At 42.4% G+C, this 25,522-nt stretch overlaps 2 protein-coding genes across 2 annotated transcripts in view; both read right to left on the bottom strand.

The window, feature by feature from the left end:
• Window positions 1-220: 220 nt before the first annotated feature.
• Window positions 221-17,641, bottom strand: ASB14 (ankyrin repeat and SOCS box containing 14). Its single transcript, XM_059715999.1, has 9 exons — window positions 16,954-17,641; window positions 15,897-15,956; window positions 14,366-14,580; window positions 14,107-14,265; window positions 10,342-10,587; window positions 7,110-7,281; window positions 5,948-6,491; window positions 4,951-5,104; window positions 221-3,187 (listed from the first exon to the last, which is right to left on the bottom strand). The coding sequence occupies exons 1-9, from the start codon at window positions 17,079-17,081 to the stop codon at window positions 3,009-3,011; spliced, it is 1,857 nt and encodes a 618-aa protein (XP_059571982.1). The 5' UTR covers window positions 17,082-17,641; the 3' UTR covers window positions 221-3,008.
• A 4,351-nt stretch (window positions 17,642-21,992) lies between these two features.
• DNAH12 (dynein axonemal heavy chain 12) overlaps window positions 21,993-25,522 on the bottom strand; it is a 152,807-nt gene continuing 149,277 nt past the window's right edge. The window contains exons 72-73 of the mRNA XM_014596590.3: window positions 24,078-24,145; window positions 21,993-22,932 (exon numbers count right to left, since the gene is read on the bottom strand). Coding sequence (XP_014452076.1) covers window positions 22,742-22,932; window positions 24,078-24,145 — 259 coding nt within the window. The 3' untranslated portion in view covers window positions 21,993-22,741. The remainder of the gene's footprint in view (window positions 22,933-24,077; window positions 24,146-25,522) is intronic.

The following is a 25,522-nucleotide window of genomic DNA, read 5'->3' as shown; positions in this document are numbered from 1 at the left end:
GTGCTAGCCCCATGCACAGATCTGGAGGTGGTACATGCCTCCCCTGGGGGTGCGCACAGCAGTGGGAGCTGCCCCCACTCCCCGCACCTCCCAGACAAGCTGCTCATAGCTCTGTCCCATGCCCCACCCCAACTGTGCAGTGCCTGCCCCAGCCCCTCCCTTACCATGGGGGCCTTATTCTGCCTCCCCCACGCCCCTTCCCCCCAACAGACTTACTAGCTAGTGGCTGCTCTCCAAGCTGCCGGGCTTGCATATCAGCAATCGGATCAGTATTGGTTGATATGGCTCATTAATAATTGGCCATCAGTATCGGTCCAAAAAATCTTTATCAGTGCACCCCTCCCCCATCAGCATTGTCCCAGTTGCTGATGATTTTAAGAATCTGCCAGAAATTTCTCTCTTTCCTAGGACATCTGGAATTCCTCTAGCTAATGACCCATGTGTCTGCCATAGCTGTTGTGGGGTTGGTTTCTCCATTAGAGACAGATAGTAGCTTGGGTGATCATTCCAAAATTAGTCTCTTCTGATGCTTGGGAGTGGCACTCATTCTTGTCCTAATAACACAGTGGCAAGAGATACTTAGCACTTTTGCCTGCTCCCATTTCCATTAGTTCCTTTGACTAAACAATGTCCAAGATCATACAGGTAACATATAGACAGCATAATATAATCCATATAGTGCTAAAAGCAACATGAATGAGTACAGCATAACACTGACTTTCCAAAGAGCCCACACATGCCATACCAGCAGAGCTAACTCAAGAAAACATGCATGAAAATCCCATGAATACCTCAAAATATTTTCCATGTTTCAGGGGTATAGGTTGTAGCCATGTTGGTCTAAGGACATTATCCGCATATGTCCTTAGACCAACACAGCTACAACCTATACCCCTGAAACATGGAAGATATTGAATTTTGCCTTTTGAAATGGAAATTACGCAACATGAGAAGGAAAGAAGCCAAAATTAACAGCGACATATATTTTCTAATTCTATACAAGAAACAACATTATTCCCACAGGACTAAACATCTACAATCCTCTGACTACTATACACAACTCCAAATATTCTTCACAACTTTGCAGGAGAACTTCAGAGAAACTTAGAAATCATCTTCACTTAACCTACTTCAAAAGAGATCAACTCAGGAAGGAAATCACCACATGCTACAACAACTTAGAAAACCCAGACATCTTCCCAAACATTATACAATGTATACAAAGAGACTACCAAAGATTTTCTACAACATCCATAAAACATAAAAAGAAGAAATGGAAGCAGTTACTCCAGGAACATCTTTCCCAACCACAAAACAACCATCAGAGAAACAACACCAATACCGTACAGCATTCCAGCCTCAAACTTGAAACTAAAAGAAGCGACCAACCATTAAATATTATCCATCTCTCCATTCACACAGTTACCAAAGCTGAAAAACCTGTCCTCCCTAAAGACCTGAATTTCTGTCCAGGAAAATACTCTAATAAAATACCTCAGTGTGGAGAACTAAAAGAATTCTAACGCCTCTGCCTCCAGGAATATTTTCACAACCTAAATGAATCCACTTCCAACAACATTTTATCCTTTGGCCACATCAAGGAAAAGATCAACCCTGCCTCACAGAGGACAAAATTCTAACCTTGACTGCTGTATTGACTGCTTCAGGAAAAAAATGAACAATGAAATAATCAACAACACACGCCACCATAACAACCTCTCCGTCTCAGGGAGAAGGGCCATAGAATCTCTTAAAATCTAACCACCAAATAGTAATAAAACCAACAGATAAAGGAGGAGCTATAGTTATCCTGAACCGTGAAGACTACATAAAAGAAGCCAACAGACAAACTCTCTGACAAACCTTGTCTGTCAAAATATTTTGGCGTTTATGACAGTTGCATTATCACTTCACCCCACAAAGCATTGACTGATCAAATGAAAATATGCATTGATATGCCATTCTGGAGTTCTCTTTGTCAGAGGTGCTACAAGAAAAAGCTATTTTCAATTCACCAATAAAGCCTAGTCATGACTTGGGTTTTACACCTCCCAGATTCTTCCCAGCTGTTCTATTGAAGATTATGCATGCCATCGCCTCTTTCCCAAAAATATAGCAATGGGTAGACTATGACCACCACTGCTACATGAAAGTGCAAGAGCCTGGTCCAAGATGTATTCCAAACATCTGCGCAGATCCTTTTAAAGAACAATTCTGAAAAAAAACTAACAGACTGCCCTAGATCTAGAACAACGCTTACGTAGCAAGGTGGTAGGACAGTTCAGTATCTGAGAATGAAAAGCAGAACTACCTTGAATCTCAAGAAAACAGATTTCTGACTAAAAAAGCTTCAGTGTCTCACATTCATTACTGAATATCTGTTTATAACTGGAGAATAGCTGCTTAGAAGTGACCAATGACTAACCAGATGAAATAACCAAATGTAAGTACTGTTTACATCAGTGTTTAAAAGTCAAAACTGTGTCAAGCAACTGCAACTCCTTCCCTCTTTTTCATAGGAAGGCACAATGGAAGCAGAAGATTAAACAGCCTCTGCCACTTCTAGTTTTAGTTCAAAGCTAAACTGCTGCAGCAGTAGCTGCTCTCACCACATTTTGGTCCAACCAAAAAGCAGATAGAACAAGTAGTAGCAAAACCTCTTCAACTCAAGGTTGTGGGCCATTTGAGGGCTAATTTCACCATTCCTTGAATTATTTGAAAATGTTGACATAAATGTGTTTACTAGTATAGTTTCAAATTATTACTGCCATATCCTTCATACATCTGTTATATGATGGAAGCTCTCTCTGCTATTAGGGATGGATGCTGGCATATCTAATACTTACTCTACTGTAGTTTAATTCCTTTGCATCCAAAAGAAATAGCTGGATTTGTGATGCCTGTAGGATTTTAAATCCCAACGGGAAAAAAACCTGCATGAAACAGTCTTTATCCAGTTGCACGTTCTCTCTCAAATACAGGACTACGATGCTATCCAGTTGATGTCCTCAGAAAGTTCCTTTGAAGTTCCCTTGTCCATAAAGATCATATTCCTTGAATAGTATATATTCTTTTAAAGGGTTGGGTAGAGGAAGGAATGTCATGAAGACAGGACAGCGCAGACGCAAGCGCCCCATGCATTTCCGGATCTTCAAACGACAAAGATGTTTCAAAGTGCGAGGATTTGCTAAAAAAAGAAGAAGAATTTTCTCTTACTAATCAAACTATAAACACTTTATTCCATTTTTTGTGATTGCTCCATCCCACCTTTTAAAGAATTGGGTCTAGATTCTGATTCATTTATTTGTGTTGAATAATACATTGAGATTAGGGACTTCCATAGAATTAATGGTACTTCTTCTGGAGCACCCAACATGTGGAAGGATATCAGCATGTGGTCCTCTCACTTGTCACCAGTTTCACTTGCAAATGCCATCAAACAACCTACTACATTTATTCAAACATAAGACAACCCCCCTGCAATAATTAGATTCTATTCTATAGGCATCAGGACAGATATGAGAGCATTTTGACTTTCCCCATTATGCTCCTAGTCATCCTTTCTCCTTTTTTGAACTCTTCTTTGCAGTTAAAATACTATGGAAAAATGATCAGGGTAAAAAGAGTTAATATTACCCAATATGGCTGCATTAAAATGTCATTTGAAAGAAGCAGAGCTAATTTATTGAGTTTCTTTCAATAAAGCCTATTGACATTGCATGTGGCTATATGGAGGGGAGGAAAATAATTTCGTTTTGAACACACAAAGGAAACGGCAGCAGGTAGGCTGTAGTCTGCTTTGTTATTAGGAAACCACTGAACATGAATAGTTCTAGTGCCGTGATTCTTCTGAGTAATGTTTATCTTAAACACCTCCAAAGCCTCCAGTTTTTACAGGCAGTCCTCAACTTACGGCGGCTTGACTTGCAGCAATCCGCATTTGCGGTGCTCCACATTTTACACCCGTTATTACTAACGGTGCTGATCCTCGTACTTACGGCAGGCAACGGCGGAGGCACCGGGGCCAGCGTGGGACACTTACCGGAGGTAAACTCAGGCAGCAGCTCCTCCCAAAGGCCATGTGATCCCAGAGGCGAGACAGGGATGGGGGCTGGCGCAGGGGAACTACTCCACTTCCCAGCCCTGATGCCACGTGCCTCCTCGCTCCCAGAGGCATGGTGAGTTGGGGATGGGGGCTGGTGCGGGCTATCCAGCTCTGGGGAACTGCTCCGTGGGCTCTGCCAGCTCAGAGGAACTGCTCCACACGCCCCCATCACCTCAGGGAGCAAGGAAGTACATGGCATCGGGGCTGAGGAGCAGAGCAGTTCCCCGGAGCTGGCAGAGCCCACGGACCAGTTCCCAGCCCCCGTCCCCGCCTTGCCATGCCTCTGGGAGTGAGGAGGCGCATGGTGTCGGGGCTGGAAAGCAGAGCAGTTCCCCGGAGCCGCCAGAGCCCGTGCCAGCCACCAGCCCCCATCCCTGCCCTTGCCTCGCCTCGGAGAGGAGCTGCTGCTTGCCCTGCGTGAGGACTGAGGAGCTTACCTTCAGTAAGTATCCCATGCTGGCCTCGGTGCCTCCCTTCCAGTTCTATCAATCAATTGTGTCCGGCCCATGGCCTTCTGATTAAATCATTTCTAGTTGATTAAATAGTTGATTTAAATATGATTATGGTCACTTCTATAAAAAGTTAGGCATCAGGCCCTTGGTCAGGAACATAACCCTTTATTATAACATTGTTTCTAAGGGAAAATCAGATTTGACTTGCATTGTTTCGACTTACAGCACCTCTTCCAGGAATGTAACCCGCTGTAAGTGCGAGGACTGCCTATACAACTATTTTTACTTCTCTTGGCTGCTTAATTGCCTTTTGTTCTAATAATAGGCAGGACAAGATAACAAAAAGCAGTGTCACTGTGCATTATGGAAACAGAAACAGTCTCTGACACTTACTTATCATGGATTCAATTTCTGGCCACAGCTCCTGTTCTTTGAGAACTGGTTTCAGCTTACCGCAAATGTTAACATGATCAATGTAATCTAGCATTACTCGCACTACTTTCCCAGACAAGTGTCTCAGCCATGACAGCGTTATCACCTCACAGAACTGAGAAAAATCAAAAGAACATTCAAAATTTCTGTGAATCATTTAATTTATTCCCCAAAGGTCAAAACAACCGAAAATAAGTTTTGGAAAAAAAAAAACAAAAGCGGGATAAGTGTTCTACAATCAGGGGTTTCTCTGGTGGTCACTGAACTTACGTTACATCAGAGTATAGAAAGCTGACAGCCTTTGCAAAGGCCTTAGGTGCATCCATGTTTTTGGCACTGCATCACCTAACTTTAATCTTCCACTTGTTAGAGCAGAATCCTGTAACTCCATGCTTACACTCGCTATGCACTACAGAGAGGGGAAATCACTTTGAATTGGGACCCAAAGCAACCTTATACTCTACAGGGTGCTACATAATTCTAGTCAATGGGAAAATGCTGTGTGCAGGGATGTTCCTGAAGTCCCACGTCTCAAGGTGTATCCCCCTGGGAACACACCCCTGAATGCAGCCATCTACACAGTCTTTCAAAGAACTGAGCAGGGCTTCCCTTCCTTCTATGCCTGTCTTGGATCCTCAGATGTCAACTGTATTTTTGTCAGCTGCTGACTTAACTCATGGATCAAACAGTCTTTTATAAGAACCAGACTGGTATTCACTTGCATTCTTTGATATATTTGAATCCATTAAAGCTGCTTTATTCTAATGATTTATCATAAACAGGGCTTTGTGACCAGTGTCCACTAAATTGTCTTCAAAACTTTGTCTACTACCTTTACCCAAATTTTTCTATATTGGCAGATTGTAACACATTAATCAAAGAATGAACATATCTTCATTTAATTCTGAGGAGTACAGGCAGCAAAACAATGATATGCAACGTCTTTTGAAGTACTTACCATTGTGTCTTTGATAACAGTAGAAGTCCATCCTGCAAACACGTATTGGGAATGGGAGTTGTCTCCATGAGGACAATCAAAGCAGCGGTACACATCATACCCATAGTTCAACAACATCCTTAACGTGACTTCGTCTTTCAGAGCATACTGCAAAGCCGATGGGAAATGCGTTGTATTCACTCTGCAGAAGTAATTTACGTTGGCCCCATGGCGAAGCAAAAGACTCATTAACTCATAGTTGCCCATCCTCAAAGCTAATTGAAGACAGTTAATGGGGTCTTGATTTGGCAGGGCTCCAGCATTCAGGAGCAGTTGAGCTGAACAGATATCTGCATTTGAGACAGCAAAATATAAAGCTGATTTCCGCTGGTCATCATAGCCCTTGCGAATTCTCTGACCCAACATGAAATTGGCGTCAAACCCAGATTTGAGAAGAAACTCAAGGCACTGAGGATGTGCTCCTGCTGCTGCAGAGTGAACTGGACTTATCCCACTCTCCTCAATGGCATCAAAATCAGTAACTGGAACCAAGCACTTCAAAGCTCTGAAGAAAAAAAATGAGAATTTTAAATATACCGTTGAACTGCTCTGTGCTAGAACCTTTGTTATGAGAGTCTGAATGAGTTGGATTATAGAGTTTAGCACAAACTTTGCTCTGCTTACACTTAAGTTAATCTTCCACAAAGTCAGCATCCTGGCAGGTAGCATATCTTCACTGGTTTTATCCTCTAACTGTCATAAGGTAGCCAGTCTCTTGATTTCAAAACTACTGCAAAGGATCAAACATCGTATCTGTCTATCTTTCCTTTCAGGAACAATGAACGTCCCCTTCTCAGTAAATGGAATGACCTTATGGCCTTTTCTGTCAGTCTGAAGAAGCCTGCTAAAGGTTCTATAGTCTCATTTCACCTGGAGATCCAAGAGCGGTTCCTGCTTGGTTGACTATAATGTAGTATCACTAGGGGTTAAGAATTAGGATTTCTCTTCCTGTTTTGGGCACTGATTTATCTATAATGAAAAAGCCAATACTGGCTAGTCTCTCTCTTTCTTGATCTGTAAAGTGGGGGTAATTTCCTACCTTATGGGTGTGTCTGATAGAATAATGCATTTAAAGCTCCTTCATCATTCCCAATTCTTAATTTTCAAGTACATTCCAACTCACAAATAGTGTCCTCTATATGCAGCTCTATGGATAGGCAAGTGACCCGAGTGCTTTGGTACATTGGCATCAGCCCCATACTCCAGTAAAAGAGCCACTGAATCTGGATTTCCTCCTCCGGCAGCTTCAAATAATATTGAAGCACAATCAAAGGCCTGTGAAGAGACATCAGCACCTGGGAAGAGGGAGCAAGGATTTTCACAGCAATCTTTGCAAGTATCCACCTTCTGTTCCCAGCTCCCAAATGTTTAGATTGGTGTGACTTCTACTCTGTCTTGCAGACAACACATGCATAAAAGGAAAAATAAAAAATATACCAAGCAACAGAACAGATTTAAAAAAAAAAGAAGAAAATACTTTTCATACACAAAGACAAGCAGACTCCAAATGGAAAGTGGTTCATTTAAAAAGCCACTGTCATTTTCCAATTACGTTGCCTTTGCAGGCGAGAGAGAATGCATGCACACACCCTGGTGACAATTCCATGTCAAAACAGTTAAGACTTTAGGGGACTGCGTGCAACCCCTTCACTTCCAGCACTGCGTATTGAAGGCTATAAAATAATTCACCCCATAAGCATATTTCAGAGTGTATAGACAGAAATAACAACTAGGGATGTGCGAAACAGCAGGATTCCTCTTCGACTTCCATTTTGATGTTTTGACGAAACACTGTTTCATTTTGAGTTTTGTTTTGTTTCGAAATCACTGTTCCATTCCGTTTCATTGAAATGGTTTCGCTGTTTCGAGGTTTTGCCCATAGGCTATAATGGGGAAGCACGAAACAGCCTATAAGTTTATCATTTCTTGCCTGATTCTGATTAAACTTGGAGGGATGGTAGCCCCTTCTGAGGCCATGAAGCCTACTGAGTTTCAAGGAGATCAGTGCAGGGGTTTCTAGGAAACTGCACCTCAAGCTGCTGACAAGCAGGAGTCAGGGAGCAGGAGCAGTGTCCTGTGATCCAGCAGGCAGATCTGCCGGACTGGGAGGAGTCACAGTGTCCTGTGATCCACCCCTGGAAGGAGTCTGGCAGAGCCCCTGCAGCCCTCCTGGGGGTGCGAGCAGGCCCCCGATCTGCCTGTCGGATCACAGGTCGCTGCTCCTGCTGCCTGGGATCCTGTGCTGGAGAACTGAGCTTGGCTGGGGGAAGCATCTCCTCCAACCAGGCTGAGTTCTCAGCCCCTCACAGCACTGGGGAACTCAGCCCAGCTGGGGGAGGTGCTTCCCTCAGCCTGGCTGAGTTCCCCAGCTCTGTGAGCCACTGGGAACTGAGCCCGGCAGTGGGAACTGAGCCCAGTGGGGGGAAGCTCCCAGTCCCGTGGAACTTAGCAGTGACAGGAGGCCCCGGCTCTGCCCACCTTCAACCACCGGGCTGAGCTCCATGGGGCTGGCAGAGCTGATCGGTGCACAGCATGGTGGCAGGAGGCAGGGAGAGCCATGGCTGTGCTCCCTGCCGGGCTGAGCCACATGGGGCTGCAGCCCTGGCTCTCCTGTCTCCCACCACCTAGCTGGCTGCTGCAAAATTTGAAACATTTCAAAACTTTTGAAACGTTTTGACTGGCCTCATTTTGTTTCAAGGCTGTTTCAAAGCCCTTTGTTTCGTTTAAATTTCACTGTTTCGAGCTCAAAATGCAACAAAACAGCATCGAAACGAAACAGCTGGCAAAATTTCGTGCAGCCCTAGTAACAACTTGTATTAATATCAAAGGATACCGATACAAGTTGCTACGTTCTGCATGATTCTGTAGCGATATCCAAGTGTAGCAAAACCATTCAGACTTTAACTCTGGTTCATTCAGACTCAGAGTTAGGTCGGGTTAGCTAACTTGCATTGCTATAAGATCATGCAGATGTAAAAGGTCATAACAGCTGCTGGGTGTTCCCCAGCAGCAGTTGACCTTCCTTTTTAAAGTGGCTAAAATGTATGTATGTCCATACTCATGTGCAACAAAATCCCATTGCATTTTAACATGGCTGGGAACACTCAAACTGCTATGATGCTAACTGCTTTTTTTTTTGGTTGGTGTACATAAAGACAATGTTCAGCGCTGTCAGCTTCTGTCTTAATGATAGAAATTTGATGCTTACAAAGCAACTTTTTGTAGAAAAGTTAATGAAATTTAAGAGGAAAGGAAAATGCTATCTTATTCCCCCCCCACCGCCACAAATTTAAGAACTATGTAAAGGATGAAGCACCATCTTAAGTCTGAAAACTTGTAATGAACTGTGACTAAGGGACCAGGGACAGACATTACTCATAAACTGGAATAAGTGAGCGGAAACTGGTTTAAACCTGTAACAGAACATAAGTTCAGTGCACATAAACCAGTTTCAAAATGGCCAAAACTGTGGTTGAATATAGTATCAGACTTAACTGATTGAGCTCAAACCGGTTTATGCAACTTCTGTCCCAGACCCCTTGCTGGTTTAACTTAAACCAGAGTCCCTTAGCATCCCAGGATGCTCTCTGGGCTGTGCTCTCTGTTTCAGCCCAGCAGGTCTGGCCCCAGCCCTCTGCTTCCTAGTTGGAGGAGGGACAGGCAGGGGCAGGGGCAGGGGCCTGGCTAGATGCTGGCCCAAGAAGGGGGCAGGGAAGAGGTTTATTCCCCACTCCCTTCCTCCCCTGTCCCACCAGTGCAGACCTGCATGTCTCTGCTGGCTGCTCCAGCAGCAGGGGCATGGCCAACCCTACTAGGTCAAAGTGAACTGGCCAGGGAGGGGGTTTAATTTCTATGGCACGGATAGCGTAAGTGGTATTGAAATTGAATAGATTATGCAATAATCCTAAGGGGTATCAAGTACAAATAAAGTTTATACTGTATACCCTATGAGGTAAACTCTTCAAGCTTACTGAGGAGTCAACAATATGAACGCTAGACTATAATTCACTGCCAAAGCAGTTCACAGAAAGCTAATGTATATACTGATATCTGACCATAATGTGCTATGTAGGTAGTAATATGCCACTCAAAACATTACTCTTGGCAATGCAATATTGTATTGGTAAGTGAGCTAACAGTTCTTCTTTGCTTCTGCAGGCAAGTCATGCCCTTTTGATTTCCCGTGACTGGAAGGAAGATAAGCTTTCTCAAATTTCGAAATCAGGAATATCTCTTTCAGTGCACTTGACTATAATTTCAGTCCTTGAGCTAACAGAACATTTTAGGTTATTTCTGGCAACCAGAAGTTCCTAAAGCAGAATGTTGAACTGTAAAGATCCTATAATAATTCTCACCTTTTTTCAGTAAGATTTCCATTATTTCTGTATGCCCAATCTGTGCTGCCAGAGCGAGGGGAGTGAGCCCATAGGCACTGCAGGGATCAGGATCAGCTCCAGAACAAAGCAGAAGGTTAACCAAGTCCTTCCTGCCCAGTCTGGCTGCCTCATGTAATGCTGTCCTCTTATTGACGCACTGTAAATTTACATTTGCTCCAAATCTGATCAGCAGGGAGGCGATTTCATACGAGTCATGTTTAATTGCTGCAAGATAGTAAGTGAAGCATTAACTATTTAAATATTATTCAACACTATTCTATATACTATTGCTTCTAGTCTGCTTTAGTCTCTGCAGTGTTATTTATATATCAAGAAATGTCATGCAGCAGTGAGAGGTTTAAATTAGCACCAAGCCTGTTTTTCAGTTCCTGAATAACAAATGTTATTCCCTATGCAATTCGTAAAACAACTTATTTTGCAGAAATTGTTCATTGCATATTTTCTCTCTCCATGTTGTTCCATACTGTAGTAGTGAAGTCCTTCCCTGCTATTAGATCAGGGTGAGCAAAATACGGCCTGCAGGCTGGATTTGACCCACCAAGCCATTCTATCTGGCCCACGGGGCCCCTAAAAAATTTAGTAAATTAATATTTATTTGTTCCTGGCAGCTTGTCAAAGCTGACAGAAGCCAGAGGCCGTAGGACCTAGAGGGAGCCCTCAGCAGGCTTGAGCAGCCCCACCCCACCTCCAGCCAGTTCCCTGCTTTCCTGCCACCACCCTGCTCCAGCACCACATGGCTCCTGGCTGCATCACCAGACCATGGGACCGTGCTGGTACAGGGGGAGGGGAGCGCGTAGGCTCAGGGGCAGTGTGAGTGTGTGTGTGTGTGTGTGTGTGTGTGTGTGTGTGTGTGTGTGTGTGTGTGTGTGTGAAAGAATGCGCACGCAGACACAGGCAGAGTGTGTGTGCGCGCGTGTGCAGGCATGGGCAGTGTGTATGTGTGTGTGTGTGTTCGTTCATAGGTGAATCCCACCCCCCCACCATACACATGCACCCACCCACACACACCCTCACACTGCCATACACAAACCCCAGAAACCCTTCCCCCAAACACAGCCCCCCACAAACCCCATACCCACCCACATGCTCCCTCAACCCACATACCCCCCCCACAAACCTATACCCTGCCTCACAACATACAAGAGTAAGACTTCATTTTAAGCTATTGTGCAATCATCTCTATGTACACAACAGAAACACATGTAAATCAGGACAAATATATGTTTTGAAATCAGATTAACAAATGTTGTAGATGTTTGCTTTTTAGAATATAATTTGGTATTTTTCTGGTTCCAAGATGGCAAAACTCCTTCCTGAAAGGAGTACTTCCAGGGGCAAAGAGAGGGACTTCTGGTGGCAAAGGTCAGTGGCTCAGGTGTGGGACTTCTGATCACAAGGTGGTGACCAGGGGGCAGGGCAACTGTCAAGGGGTAGGGCTACCCACGTGGCCTTTGACAGCTTGCTAAAACTTGGTAAGTGGCCCTCCACCTGAAATAATTGCCTGCCCCTGCACTAAATGGATTCAGAACTTTTGGGTGCTGCTATCCTGTGCATAAGTGACTGGCCAGCTCACACAACTGAGATGAATCTTCATAAGCAGCATGTGTTATTTACTAAGCAAACAAAAGCGTAAAACTCCTTGTTAGAAAAACCTGAGCTATGAAGAGAGCAGTGATCTGACTTGAAAAGATTCTAGAGAAATAGAATTAGTAGGCAAAAAAAAATTCCCTTTCTCTGTTTGATCTGCTATGCTGTCAAAAGTAATGGAGTGTCATAGAAAAGAAAAAAATGATGCAATGATAGCATTGATGATTTTACCAAATGATGCAACGATAGCATCTGACAAAGTGGGCTGTTACCAAGAAAGCTCACGCCTCTGAACCAGTTAAGTCTCGGAGGTGACACCCTGCCTTGCCTTCTACCTTCTATAAAAGGTAATTTCAACTAAGTTTAGTTGTTCTTTGGGAAGTCCAAGGAGGCCAAGACTGTCATGATTGCTTACTCTGCGTTTTTAAAGGAAGAGACACTGAGGCTGTGAGAGGAAGCCAGTGTGTAGGCTTCAAGACTTATGTGCTTTCAGATCTTGGGAAAAATGGGTGAGTAAACAAGCTAAAGACCCTGGATATTTCTGAGACTGCAGGGGAAGAGGCACCGAAGAAAGCAGAAGAAGCTGTCTTGTAGACCTCAGTGAAGGTAACATGAATCTTCTGGAAAAGATCTGCCATTTTCCACCTGGACCACTGACTCTTTGCAGCTAAAGATGCCTTGCTGATGTAAGGTCACCTAGACCTCTTTGTATGTAAGAGGCTGCTAGAGAAAGATTCTCATCTATCTTGAACTTTTTACTTCTTAACTTCACCTTGTCAACTTTTGTATGGGAGAAAAACTGCTGCAGGGCCTGGTTTGATAGTAAGAATCCAGAAATATGGGCTCTTCCTGGCGCTGCAGCTCCTGTGAACTTAGCTGTGTTATGACCCTACCGGGCAGGCCCTGGCTCCTTAAATGTTGGAGCAGCAGCTGCTTACTATTTGGAGCAGGAAATTCTCATAGGTTGCCGTAGCCCACTCCATTTCCGAACTTTTTACTCACTGAACAAAGACACTGGAGCTCCAATTATATTGCTCCATCTCAGAGTAAAACAAGCGAGCAGTCATACCTGAAAAGAACCTGATATAAAGAAAATAACATACCAAAAATTCTCTATAGGTGCAGACAGAAGTGCAGCTCTAGGGTCTAATTCATGGCACTTCATAGAAAGTGCTATGAGTTATACCGATCCTCTAGCTCCACTCCCACCTCTCCCTGACTCTCACAGGGAATACAGCTCCAATTTAGAGCTGATCCAAGAAAAAGGCTGCATGTCTGCAGCCTCTTCCCCTATTTCTACCCTCCCCCTCCCCACTCCCCTCCTGTTCTGACTCAGGAGGGGAGGCAGAGAAGGTGGGGGAAGGGAGGTCTGCTCTGGGGTTCACCCAGCAGCACTGGAGTGGGGGGTGCACTTGTGTTTGGTCACAGTTCTAGAGCACTTTCAGGGGCCAGATCGAGTGAAAACTTGTCACTTCTGTCTGTGCTTTCTGTCTCCATTTAATGGCAGAAAGGAAGTATTCATCATTTATCATTCCAAGCAATGATGTGGTTAAACTCAAAACCTATAGGATTTTTTTGTGGCTGAGAAAGTATTTGGTTACTTTTAGAACCATTTCAGACCTCCAATAGGTGTCTCTCCAAAATAGATTGTCTCATAATATTGTGACAGTTTGCCTGCTACTCTTGGCCACATTCCAAAAGTGCAGAAATGCTGAAAAAGTATCTGCTCTTAGGAAAAAAGGCTGGCTTCTTAAGGAAAGATTCACAGAACTGCTTATCTTGTTTGAGAAGATTCACCACCTCCAATTAGCTTTATATATGGCTCATATTCATTACAGTCAGATCTACTTGAGAAAACCTGTTTAAGCATACAGTTGGGAGTTGAACTCATGTTTCCAAACATAGTGGGCATTAGGCTTTAGTGTGGACTGAGGACCCTGCTAAAGCACCACTGTCACTGAGATAAAGGAACACAGTCTGTTTTTTCGTCTTTTTCAAAGTCAATGCAAATAGATTAACCTTTAATATACAGGATTTTTTAATATATTTTTTCAGCCAACATCAAAAGATGTTAAGTAGAAATCGCTCAATAACACATCAAATATAATTTACCCAACAAGAAAAGTTATGATTTACCTATAACTAGAGAAGAGTCTCCTTCTTCATTCTTAATGTTGGGGTTGCATCCATTGACCAGGAAAAAATTGACATTGTCTACAAAGCATTTTTCTACTGCCAGAAAGAGAGGAGTTTCTCCTTTCAGATTGGTTTGCTCCCACACAACAGGATGCGAGGCTGAAAGATACACATGAGAACTGCACGTTTGAAAAAAGAACCAATCGTCAAAACTGACCTAGCAAACCTCTTCACACAGGGAACACAGATGGCTGTTTACCTTTCAGAGTTATTTCTAGGATGTTCTTGTTTAACTGTGCTGCAGCTTCATGCAGAGGAAGCCAGCCTTGGTGATCTGCTTCCTTAAAAGCAGAATGGTGCCTCATTAACTTCTGCAAGACTTCTTCTTGGCCTATGAAGTATTGATTCATATCCGTATTATTAAGCAGAAAGCATTGGAGTCTAAGATCCAGTGACACCAAGGAGTATTTTGAGGACCATTAATCCCATTAGTCCCACTAGAACAGGCTTCAGCTTCTCAGAACAGCTTTCTATCAAATAACAGTTTAAAGTAATGCATCACTAATGGTACTGATTAGGCTCATCTTCCTTCCACAGACTGTCTAACCAGAGTTATAGGCTTATAATGCATGTGAAAAAAAATAGAAAAATCTGAAATACTGCCCCCTCTGAAGTAGAACATGAGAGAGGGTTAACAGCACAAAGCACTTTCACTTTGTCAAGAAAAAAAGTCCAGAATCTGACCAGAACTCCAGAGCTGCTTTTACTACCCCAGCTTGTGCTACAAGTGCTGTCTTTAACAGCCTCACAGTCAGGTCTTCAGTTTGGGATCTCACCATGAACATGGGATCTTTAGCAGGACGGGATTCAGGATTTTACACCCACATTTTCTGCCTTCCAGAAGAGTGCCCTAGCCACCAAACTACTGGCAAAGCTGAAAAGGAACTCTCCACCTGCCCTGGAAGTTGTTGCAACATGCAGCAAAGAATTCAAGATTCTTTGGGCCAAAAAGAGACAAGAAGGTGCATAATTATTGATCCAGCCTATTGATCAAGGCACTCATCCAGGAGGGAAGAGTCCAGTATTGCACTCCCTGCTCCAAGGTCTGTTCATACAATTTACATTGACTAGTCATTGGCTGAACAACAGAAACGTCTGTGGAGCAGGGACTGGAACCCAGCACTTGGTCCTCTCAGGCGAGAATTTTAACCAGTAATAATAATTTCTCTTCTCCTTTCTCAGAGCCACTAAGTATTTAACTATTGCACACAGTGTGATACATCTGCAACTGGAGAATACTCTGAAGCCTGGTAGTTTTGCCACTCTCCTGGATGCTGAGAAATACAAGCTCAAAGGCCCTTCAGTTAGGAAGAAAGGATGATGCTTCTCCTATAGCTGTATGACCACCAACCTATTGGTCCTTCACTTTTTTTTCCTCTTCCTCCTCTTCTGTGAGGAGGCATCTAAATCTAGGACACAGTTCAGAGCTATGAATCCTGAGTGGCAGAAGATGCCTCTTTCCACCCTGAATTAAACACCTAGAGTCCCAGCACGTTTTGCTTTGGCTACTTTAGCTTCCCACTCAGCATGCTGGCTCTTATGGATTCCATTCTCCCCAAGCATGGTACAGGGAGCCTGGACACCTAACTTGGGCTGTCGATTTTACAAGACAGTTTGGCACCTAAAAATTAGGTGATGAAATGCTCAAGTCTCTTTTCAGATCTAGCCCTAACTCAACTTCCCACACAAATCAAATGAGGGTAGAGGAGGGATGATTTCTGTGTTTGTACTTAACTGTCCGAATAGCTGTGATTATCTTCCCATGTTCTTTGCTTGTAACATATCGAAAGCTGCATAAACAAAAAGAAAAAATAGTTATCATTCAAATCAGTTAAGGGAAATACTTATTAGTAAAGCAAAGATTAAAAAAGTAAATGCTGCAATTATCTGCTACTTATTAGCAGATCAGAGTCGTTCTGGTCTGTTAAAGTGTAAATATTCAAACATTTACTTGTTTGTTTTACTTATTTTCTGTTATCTTCCCATTTAGCACTAGTTACCTATTGTGACTAATCAATGAAACACATTCACTTTCACAGGGAAGCTGCATTTCATATTCTTTCATAACAGTTCCTACATTACATAGCAGGGCCAATAAAAAGGATAAGTCCAAACTATTATTAGATCTTAGTTTAAATACAGAAGAAAAAATTTTACTATATGCCACAGCTGCACAAAACACAGGAATTTTGCTGTTAGAGTTTATACAAATATAAGCAATAATTCTTAACATGTTTAACATTTTTAAAGGACTATAAACATAAATACCATCCTTTAAATTTCAGTCCACATAAAACAACAACTCTCTCCACCCCACCGCCCACACTGTACTAAGAATTCTTAGTTTGTGCACAAAATACTTGGTTTTAATATTAAAACATCAAGGCAAAACAAGGGCAAACTGCTGTTCTACTCTCTTCTGCATCATATATATTTTCTACCTAGACCTTACATTTGCTTTGGAGTTTGATGCAAAATGTCACCTGAAAAACTTAGGAGTCTTAGTTACCCTAGTGATGTAAATTTTCAACAAACCCCGAAGATAAGTGAGATTCACCTGGTTTCTTATTTCAGTGGGAAAATTTCAAATATCTCACCTGTATAGTATGTATGTATAAAGGGAAGGGTAACTAAAAGGTACTTCTCAGCAATGTTAAACCAGATGAGAATAGTAAACATTACAGAGCAGCATTACACGTAACAAAACTCCCACATCTAGACTATTACATACACTGCAACAAAGATACTGCTTACATTACCAGAATTTAGTTAACAATGCATGTTTACCTATCAGTCTCTGCTGAATCTGTAACTGTCTCACTTTTATGGATATCCTGCAAGCTTTGTTGGATAACATACTGAGTAGCAATCTCATCATCAGAGTCATCATCATGTGTATATGTAGAATTATACATGTCAAATTTGCACAACTTGGACCACAAACAGTGAAGGAAAGCAAGTCTCTTCTATTAGAAGGCAGTTTTTAAATCATCAGATTAATTCTGAATTTCTGGCAACAATAGCAGCTGCAGAGGACTTAGGTACTGAAAGAAATAATAAGCATAAATAAAAATGCAGAAACAATACCCTGGCTTCCTCCCCAGTATTTAAATACTGTACAGTCAAACAGTTATTTTCTAAAATACAGCAATTATGTTCCAGTGCATTGTTTTTCCCTAGCTTTTTCTCTTGTCCCACTGTAAGAAAGAAACATTTAGAATAGCTACAGTACTTTATCATGCCAATACATTAAGAAGCAAAACCTCCTAATTCATTAGTAATATTAATAACTCCTCCCTCTTCAGGCTTTTTGCCTCCTTGCTTCTCCTTAGTAGACCATGGTATTACGTATTCTAGATATTTCCTTTGTAGGAAAGAGGGGATGTCCAGTAAACATTTCCTATTGTTTTCAGGGGGAGGATGGGGGTCAATTAATAGATCACCGAGGACCATCTAGGCCATAATTTACTATAAAAAACACACTGTAGAACTATGTTAGATTGTATGTTTGAGTCTTCCAGCTGAAACTACACCAAAACAATGTATACCTGAAAACTGCCAGGTAGTCTGATCCACATAATGTGCATCTTAAGGACCCATTTGGAGAACAAGATTAAAGCTGCTCTGAACAACACTAAGTGTGTCTTCATCATCAGTATGTGTCTGTATTTCTCTAAACATTTTTCAAGCTCCAAAAAAATTACTTACCTAGTACATCAGGTGTACATTGACATCAACACTGGTGGAATAAATGTTTATTGGAATAAATAAAAAGGCATCATATTAATATGGCCTACATTAGCAATATAGGGAAATGACACATTAACTAACATCAAGGTTTGCCAAATGGAAAGGGTTAAGTTATGTAAAAATAATTATTTTCAATCTTTTATCAACAATCGTAAAATAATGAAGATTAAAAAATGGCTAATATTCTCTTTTTAAAATGTGGCAATTGGTTTTGATTGAATGATTTATGGACATTAATTATCATCATCAAACAGATCAATATACATTTTAAAAGGAAGCCAAAAAGGAGAAATAATTGCATTTAGCAATCAGCTTTAGCACAGCTTTCAAGGTAAAGTGGATAAATAAAAATACAGTGACTGCAATGATGACTCATCCTCCTGCAGCATGGTTTGGGTGACAATGCAGATCTGGCTGCTGTTAGAGGTGAATTCCACATATTGCTGTTTTTGCAAAGTTAGATACACACTGATTAATTGAGGGACAATTTGTTAGTGTCAAATCCTACCACCCATTTTCACACAGACAAAACTCCCAATATTGCCTTTCAGGGGGGAGTCAAACTAAGTAAGAACTTCAGAACTAATTCTCATTTACCTACAGGCTAGACAGAATGAAAGATGTCAACAGGATTTTTGCACTAGTTGGAATAATCCTAAAACATATTAAGGCTGAGCAGCAAGGATACATATTAAGCTTGGATAATATATTCCCTCCATTATATATATACTTACAATCCTAAGATGTCTCTACAATTAATATATATATATATATCTATATGTAGCAGAGAGATAAATTAGTAAAACCTGCAAACAAGGAAGCATTTGCCTTATAAGTAGTTCATTAAACTGACCAAAAGACCACCAGTATATACACACATTTTAAAGCTATAATTATATTTTTGGTAAACAGTGCATTAAAAAATTAACAAAAATTCACAAAAAATGTATTGTTTTCCTCACCTTTTTTTTGCTTTTGAAAGAACACCAAAGACTTCACATTTCAAACAAGTGAATCTTAGGTTGAAGGTGATATGTTTATGTATTGAAAAGTGATCTCAGCAGAGTTCATGTCCATTAATAGCTCACTATAAATACTTGATCATAAGATACTCTGGGACTTTTTCCATGTTTCTTACACATACATTAGCTATCATGATATGACTTTACAAGTTACACCAGTAAAAGAAGAGATTATAACTCCAGATTCCTTGCTATAAGACTCCAGATGTAATTCCTTTAATAATATTAATTTTAAGAGAAGTTACAGGTTCATTTTCTATATCCGATTTAAAGAAAAATCCTTTTTACATGCTGTATATGACAGTTTGTTTAAAGAGGAGGAGATTCAGTACTGGAAGTTTATCTAAAAGGAAATCGCAGGTAGCAGGCACAACATGATAGGGGCTCAAGTGCAGCCCCTAGTGGCAGACTGAACCCACATCCTCTGAGGTGTTATCTCTTTCACTCGCCTGCCATGCCTCAATGGAATTGGGCTGTCTCAGGAGGTTGCCTGTAAGTCCCCTGGATGGAAGGTGCTACTCTGTTGCTCCTGGACTCTAGCACAGTTCTGAGGTCAGATCATCCAGCCAACCCTGCCTCTTTTCCCTTCTCTCTAGAGTAGGTGCCTGCACCACCTCTGGTGGGAGTCTATTCCAGGCCTTGGGGGCTCAGACAGTAAAGAAGTTTTTTCCTTATGTCCAGCCTAAAATCATCTTGGAGGAGTTTGTGACCATTGGTCATTGTCATCCATTGGGGAGCTCTGGTGAACAGACGTTCCCCCAGATCCTGATGCACACCCCTTATGTACTTAGAGACTGCCACCAGGTCACCCCTGAGCCTGTGCTGTCCCAGGCTGAAGAGTCCCATGGCTCTCAGCCTCTCTTCATAAGGCCTATTCTCTTGTCCTCTGATCATGAGGTGAAGTACCTTGCATTTTTCAGTATTGAATGTCATCAGGTTTGTATCTTCCCACTTTCTAAGCCTATCCAAGTCAGCCTAGATCACCAGCCTATCCTCAGGTGTGGATGATCTACCCCAAAGTTTAGTGTCATCAGCAAAATTGGCCCGTCCACTTCTGACGCCAGTGTCCACATCATTGACAAAGACATTAAAGAGAACTGGTCCAAGGACGGAGACTTGGGGAACCCCACTGTTCACAGAGCACCATAATGATTCACTTCTGTCAACTACTACTCTCTTGGTCCAGCCTTAGAGCCAATTCCCCAGCCATCGAACTGTGATGTAGCCAAGGCTACAGCTGGCCAATTTTTCCATGAGGAGATTATGGGACACCAGATCAAAGGCTTTTTAAAAGTCCAGATATATGATATCAATCTCTTTTCCCTCATCCAGGTGATATGTCACCTGGTCATAGAAGGAGGTGAGATTGGTCAGGCAAGACCTACCTGCAACAAACCCATGCTGACTGTCCCTCAGGATATTGCCATCAGCCAGCTTGTCAAGAATGGTCTCTTTAATAATTATTTCCAGAATCTTATGGGGGATTAAGGTCAAGCTGATTGGCCTGTAGTTCCCCAGATCTACTTTCCTCCCTTCTTAAAGATGAGCACCACATTGGCCTTCTTCCAATCTTCAGGTACTTCAGATGAGTGCCAAGAGTTTTTTAATATTTTTGCCAATGGTTGGGCTATGACACCTGCCAGGTCCCTAAGTACTCTGAGGTGTAACCTATCAGGACCAGTGGACTTGAAGGTGTCCCAGCCTCTCAAAGTGTTCCTTTACAAGGTCTACATCGATGGTAGGTATAAATTCACCCTCACCCTGGCTGTTCCTCATCATGCTAGGCAGGGCAGTCCCTTTGGGCTGATGAAAAACTGATGCAAAGCACCCATTAAGCAGGTTGGCTTTTTCCTGGGTGTCAGTTATCAGTTGTCCCATTTGGTGTAGGAGGGATCCAATGTTACCCTTGCATTTCTTCCGACTCCCCACATATCTTTTTATTGTCCTTGATGTGTAGCCAGATGGAGTTCGGTTCCAGCCTTGGCTTTCCTGGTTTGCTCCGTAAGGTATGGACAAGTGCAGAATACTCCTTGGTGGTGATTCTAGTCTTCCATCCTTTATAAGCCTCTCTTGTTAAGTGTAGGAGGTCCACGAGTTCCCTACTGAGCCAAGGGGGTTGCTGTGCCCTTTTGCTACCCTTCCTCTGAGATGGCATGGACATGGACATGTTTAAGTGATCAGAAACTGGTTTAAACCTGTAACAGAACTGATGTTCAGTGCACATAAACCACTTTGAAAATGGCTGAAACCAGTTTGAGATAAAGCTGGCTGAATGTAGTATCAGACTTAACTGATTTGGGTCAAACCAGTTTATGCAATATCTGTCCCAGACCCTTAGCTGGTTTAAGTTAAACCAGACTCCTACAGCATCCTGGCATGCTCTCTGGGCTGGGTGGGGCTCTTTGCTCCACAGCAGACCTGGCCCCTCCCCTCTGCTCCCTGGCTGGAGCTCCAGGAGAGACTGCAGGCATCTGCCTGTCTTCCCCCTGTTCCTCCACTCCCCTCCCTGTCCCCTCTGCCTTATACAGACACCTCTCAGCATTAGCTGGCATACCACATGCTGGGTGCAGTCCATGCTGTGCTAGACGGAACGAAGGCAGAATCAACACGTAGCTAGTAATGTCCTTTTGTTTTCCTAATGGGGTGATAAACACTGAGTTATCAATTCCCTGCTGGGCTGGTCAGAAGTGTGTGTGTGGGGGGGAACCTCTCCCTAATCAGAGTGTCCTGCCGGGGCCTGGCCACACCCCCCGCCCCAGCTCAGCACTATGGAAGGGAAGGGAGGGTTGCTTTAGTGCCCCCCCCTTGCTTCTAGCCTGAGCCACTGCAGGCATGTGCCTGCATTTCTGGGATGTCTGTACTGTTACGAACTGGTTCAGCCTAGTCAGGTTAGACTAACCTGCAAAGATTGAATCAATTCAAGGTCAGGCTTTTGAATGTTTGTCCCTAGCCTTAAAGTAAAGGAGCCTTTGTTCCCTGTTACAAGGTCAAACTCAAGAGTTTGAATAAATCATCAATGCTTATCAGTGTAAACCAACATAAAGAAAATAATAATACAACAAAATGAATGTTTTATGTTTTTAAAAGAAAAATACTACAATAGAAATTGTTCACAACCTGTCCAACTATAATTTTCATGTTAATGCAATTCATAAAAAAAATGATAAATATAAATACTCATGTGTACATGGAGTGAGGATGAACCTAGGCTAAGATGAATGCCATGTATCAAAAGCTATGGGGCTTTGCAAGTTTTTATATATTCATATAAAGGAAATTTTTAGCATTGGGTACAGAAAGTTAGCTTCTGTATTTTTTTTTACTATTTGAATCAGGTGTGTATTCACATTCCACTTTGTCCCTCTGCTGGAACCTGGCATAATGGCAGAGATGGAGAAAGCTATATTTCTGAGAGTCTGCTTGTGCATCTGGATGCTTGAATGCTGGTACATCTGGACATTTGAAGTTCTCTAGTACTATAAAGCTTCCCATAGAGGAGATTGAACAGTTTTCACTTTTTCCTCAAGATAATTTTGCAATATTAAAAGAGGGAACAAAAACACCTGTACACTTGCACGGGATCCTATGCTGAAAATGTATCAAATGAATACGCCAGATTCATTTCAAAGATAGTAGTAAGTAACATCACATATTCATTTAATTAAAAATATTAAGGATTAAGAAAAAGTTTACTGGATCTCCAAAATATAAAGCTGTCCCTTTGACACAGCATGCTGTATTTCCTGTACCCCGGAGAAAGAGCAAGACATATATGGTGACATTTGAATCTGATTTCCTCAAAGTTAGTCATCCAGCTGGCAGAGCAGAGCAACACCTCGCTTGATCCAGTGCTGGACTGGTTGATCAGTGTCTAGCAACAGCGCAATGACAAAGTTAGTGGAATGTCCAGTAGTTGATAAGGTTCCTTTACGCTCACTTGTCTTGTACAGTGGACAAATGTAGGCATTAGATTTCTTTATGTCTGATTTTTTATCTTCAAAAAGAAGAAACAAAACCATAAATTAAATCTTTCAGGTATAGTGTATCGCAGAAAATCATCAAATTTTTACTCTAATTTACCATTCTTAGCTATTTGCTAAAAATTAGCTATTTGTTTTCAGTTTAACTTAAAAAAAGAAATTCCTTGTTTTTGTTTCCTTACAACAGGAATGAAGGTTTCTCTATGGTCCTAGCTGCTGTTCAAATCTTTAAGAGGTATTCAAATCTAAATAGGCATAGCATAATCAAAGCATTTGATTCAAATACTGGGGTTATAGTTTTAAAAGCCAGTAGATGCACTAGTTCTATATGTAAAAGCTAGGAAAATTTGATTCAGCTGCTACAGAACTTAAACACAGTCATTTGAATTCCAAGGCCATAACTCCATGGGAATTTACAGTGTGTCTAGATTGTTTATGCATAACTTGGATAGACTTAAATCATGCTCTTCTGACAGAAATGAAGTTCAGTGAGGTTTCTTCCGATGTCAACAGGAGGCACAGATTAGACGAAGGGGTGGGCTGCCTGGTAGCTAGTTACAGCTCAGCTGAAACTAGGTTATGGTGAAGAATGTTGTTTTAAAAAATACATGTGCATTTTTTGACAGTGTACTGCTCCTGATCAAAGAAAGGTGGAACTAGCTGAAGGATGCAAAACTAAAAAAGTTTAGCAAACCCTGGACAACCGCAGACACTAACAACATTCTGAGCAAACGTGGGGGAAATCTTGGCCCTGTTTAAGTCAACTACAAGGTCCCACTGACCTCATCAGAGTCAAGATTTAAAAAAAAAATGCTCTGCTGGCAAGTCAATTGTTTTGCCTAAGGATCCAATTAGTAGATAGTGAAACGGATTTACATAAATATATTTGCCTCACTAGCTCCATCTTGTTCTAGTTCAGACCAAATAAATCTTCGTGGGGAAAAGGAGAAAGAGACACACTGACCAGATAAATACCAAATAAAAGACTGGGTTTAGGCAGGTTAAAAAGTCAAGGTCAGATATATAGATCATTATTTATATTTGGGCTATCTGGTGGGGGACAAAGGTTGGTCTTTGATTGCAGAAAGAAACACGTTGCTGCCATTTCATGCTGCGTTTTAACCCAAGGAAACATTTGTTTCAAACCAACTTCACTTACTTGGTTTTATCCAAATGATTGGCATCATGTCAAAGAGCAATTTGGGATACTGCTCAGCTAGTATTCCTCTGGCAAAAGACAGCAACAAAGAAACAATTATTAAAATCATATTACAGGCATCTATAGTGTTGTACAAATAATTGCTTTTTGATTTGGGGGGTCAAAACAAAACAATGAAAATAATGTGTTTGGACATAAAATATTTTAAAATTGTTTGTTTGTTTTCTTTGCCAAAATGAAAATCACATTTTGTTCTGCATAAAACGTCCCATCTGTCCAGAAACAGAATGCTTGTTTGAGGTTCTTATAGGAAAAGCAGAGAAAATACAGGGCTATAACACAAAACTACTGGAGGAACAAGACATTCTTCGAAAGCAGCAACTGAAATCAGACTTCTCAGAGGAGTGTAGTCTGTACAGTGCAGGGCCTCCTGAGGTGGGTCTGTTGGAGCTGTTCAACTTTTTATAAAATGCTCAAGTAATCATTACAAGTAAACATCCAGAAAGAAAGCTGAATGCTACTCAACCTGGTAGTTAGGAAACTCACATGTGGATAAAGGAAATATGAGTTAAACCAGCCTCCAGCAGGAGTTTCCCATTCTGTAGGTGACTGCTCTAGCTCCTAAGTTGCTGCATAATAGGCCTATGCGAAGCAGCAAGTATTTGCTTTGGTTTCGGCCGATTTGGAGGGACAGTGATTTGATTCAGTGATTCAAATCACTGTCCCAATTCAATTTGGCTGATTCAGAGATTTCACTACACAGTCAGCAGTCGATAAACTACACAAACTATAGACTATTTGATAGACTATACAGACAGCAATTTTCAACAACGCTGGATGCAGCTGCCTCCAGCTGGTAAGTCTACTGAGGTGGGTGGAGAGGGGAGGGAAAGGGTGTGAGGGGGGGCAGATCAATGCCCCCAGAGCGAGGGAGGGATTGGGGCTGGGGCAGGCAGAGCCAGGGCTGTGCTCCAGGTGGCAACCTCCCTCAGCTCTGGCTCCGCCCACCCCACAGAGCACAACCCAGCAGCAGGGGCTTGCTGCCCGGAGTGCAGCCCTGGTTCCACCTGCCCCACAGAATGCAGCCTGGCAGCGAGAGGCTAGGGCTAGCCTCCCGGAGCGCAGCCCAGCCCAGCCCAGCCCAGCCCACCCCATGCAGATCCGGGAGCACATGCCCGTTCCCATGCCCTCCTGAACCGGCGGTGAGAGCTTCAGGGGAGCCACCAGAAGAGCAGCTCCCGGATCGGTGATGCGCAGCAGTGTGCAGTGGCAGGAGCCCCCCTCCCCCTTCTGCCCACCACAACAGACTTAGCAGCTGGAGGCAGCTGTGTCCAGCATCATTGAGGACTGCTGCCTGTGTAGTCTACAGTCAAATCTCCAAATCAGCATAGAATCTCTCTGAATTGATTTGGAGGCTTCCGATTCAATTCAGTCCTTTTAGTGGG

The sequence above is a fragment of the Alligator mississippiensis genome, chromosome 12, assembly GCF_030867095.1.
Source record: "Alligator mississippiensis isolate rAllMis1 chromosome 12, rAllMis1, whole genome shotgun sequence".
NCBI lineage: Eukaryota > Metazoa > Chordata > Crocodylia > Alligatoridae > Alligator > Alligator mississippiensis.
This window is presented reverse-complemented; position numbering and strand designations above follow the sequence as displayed.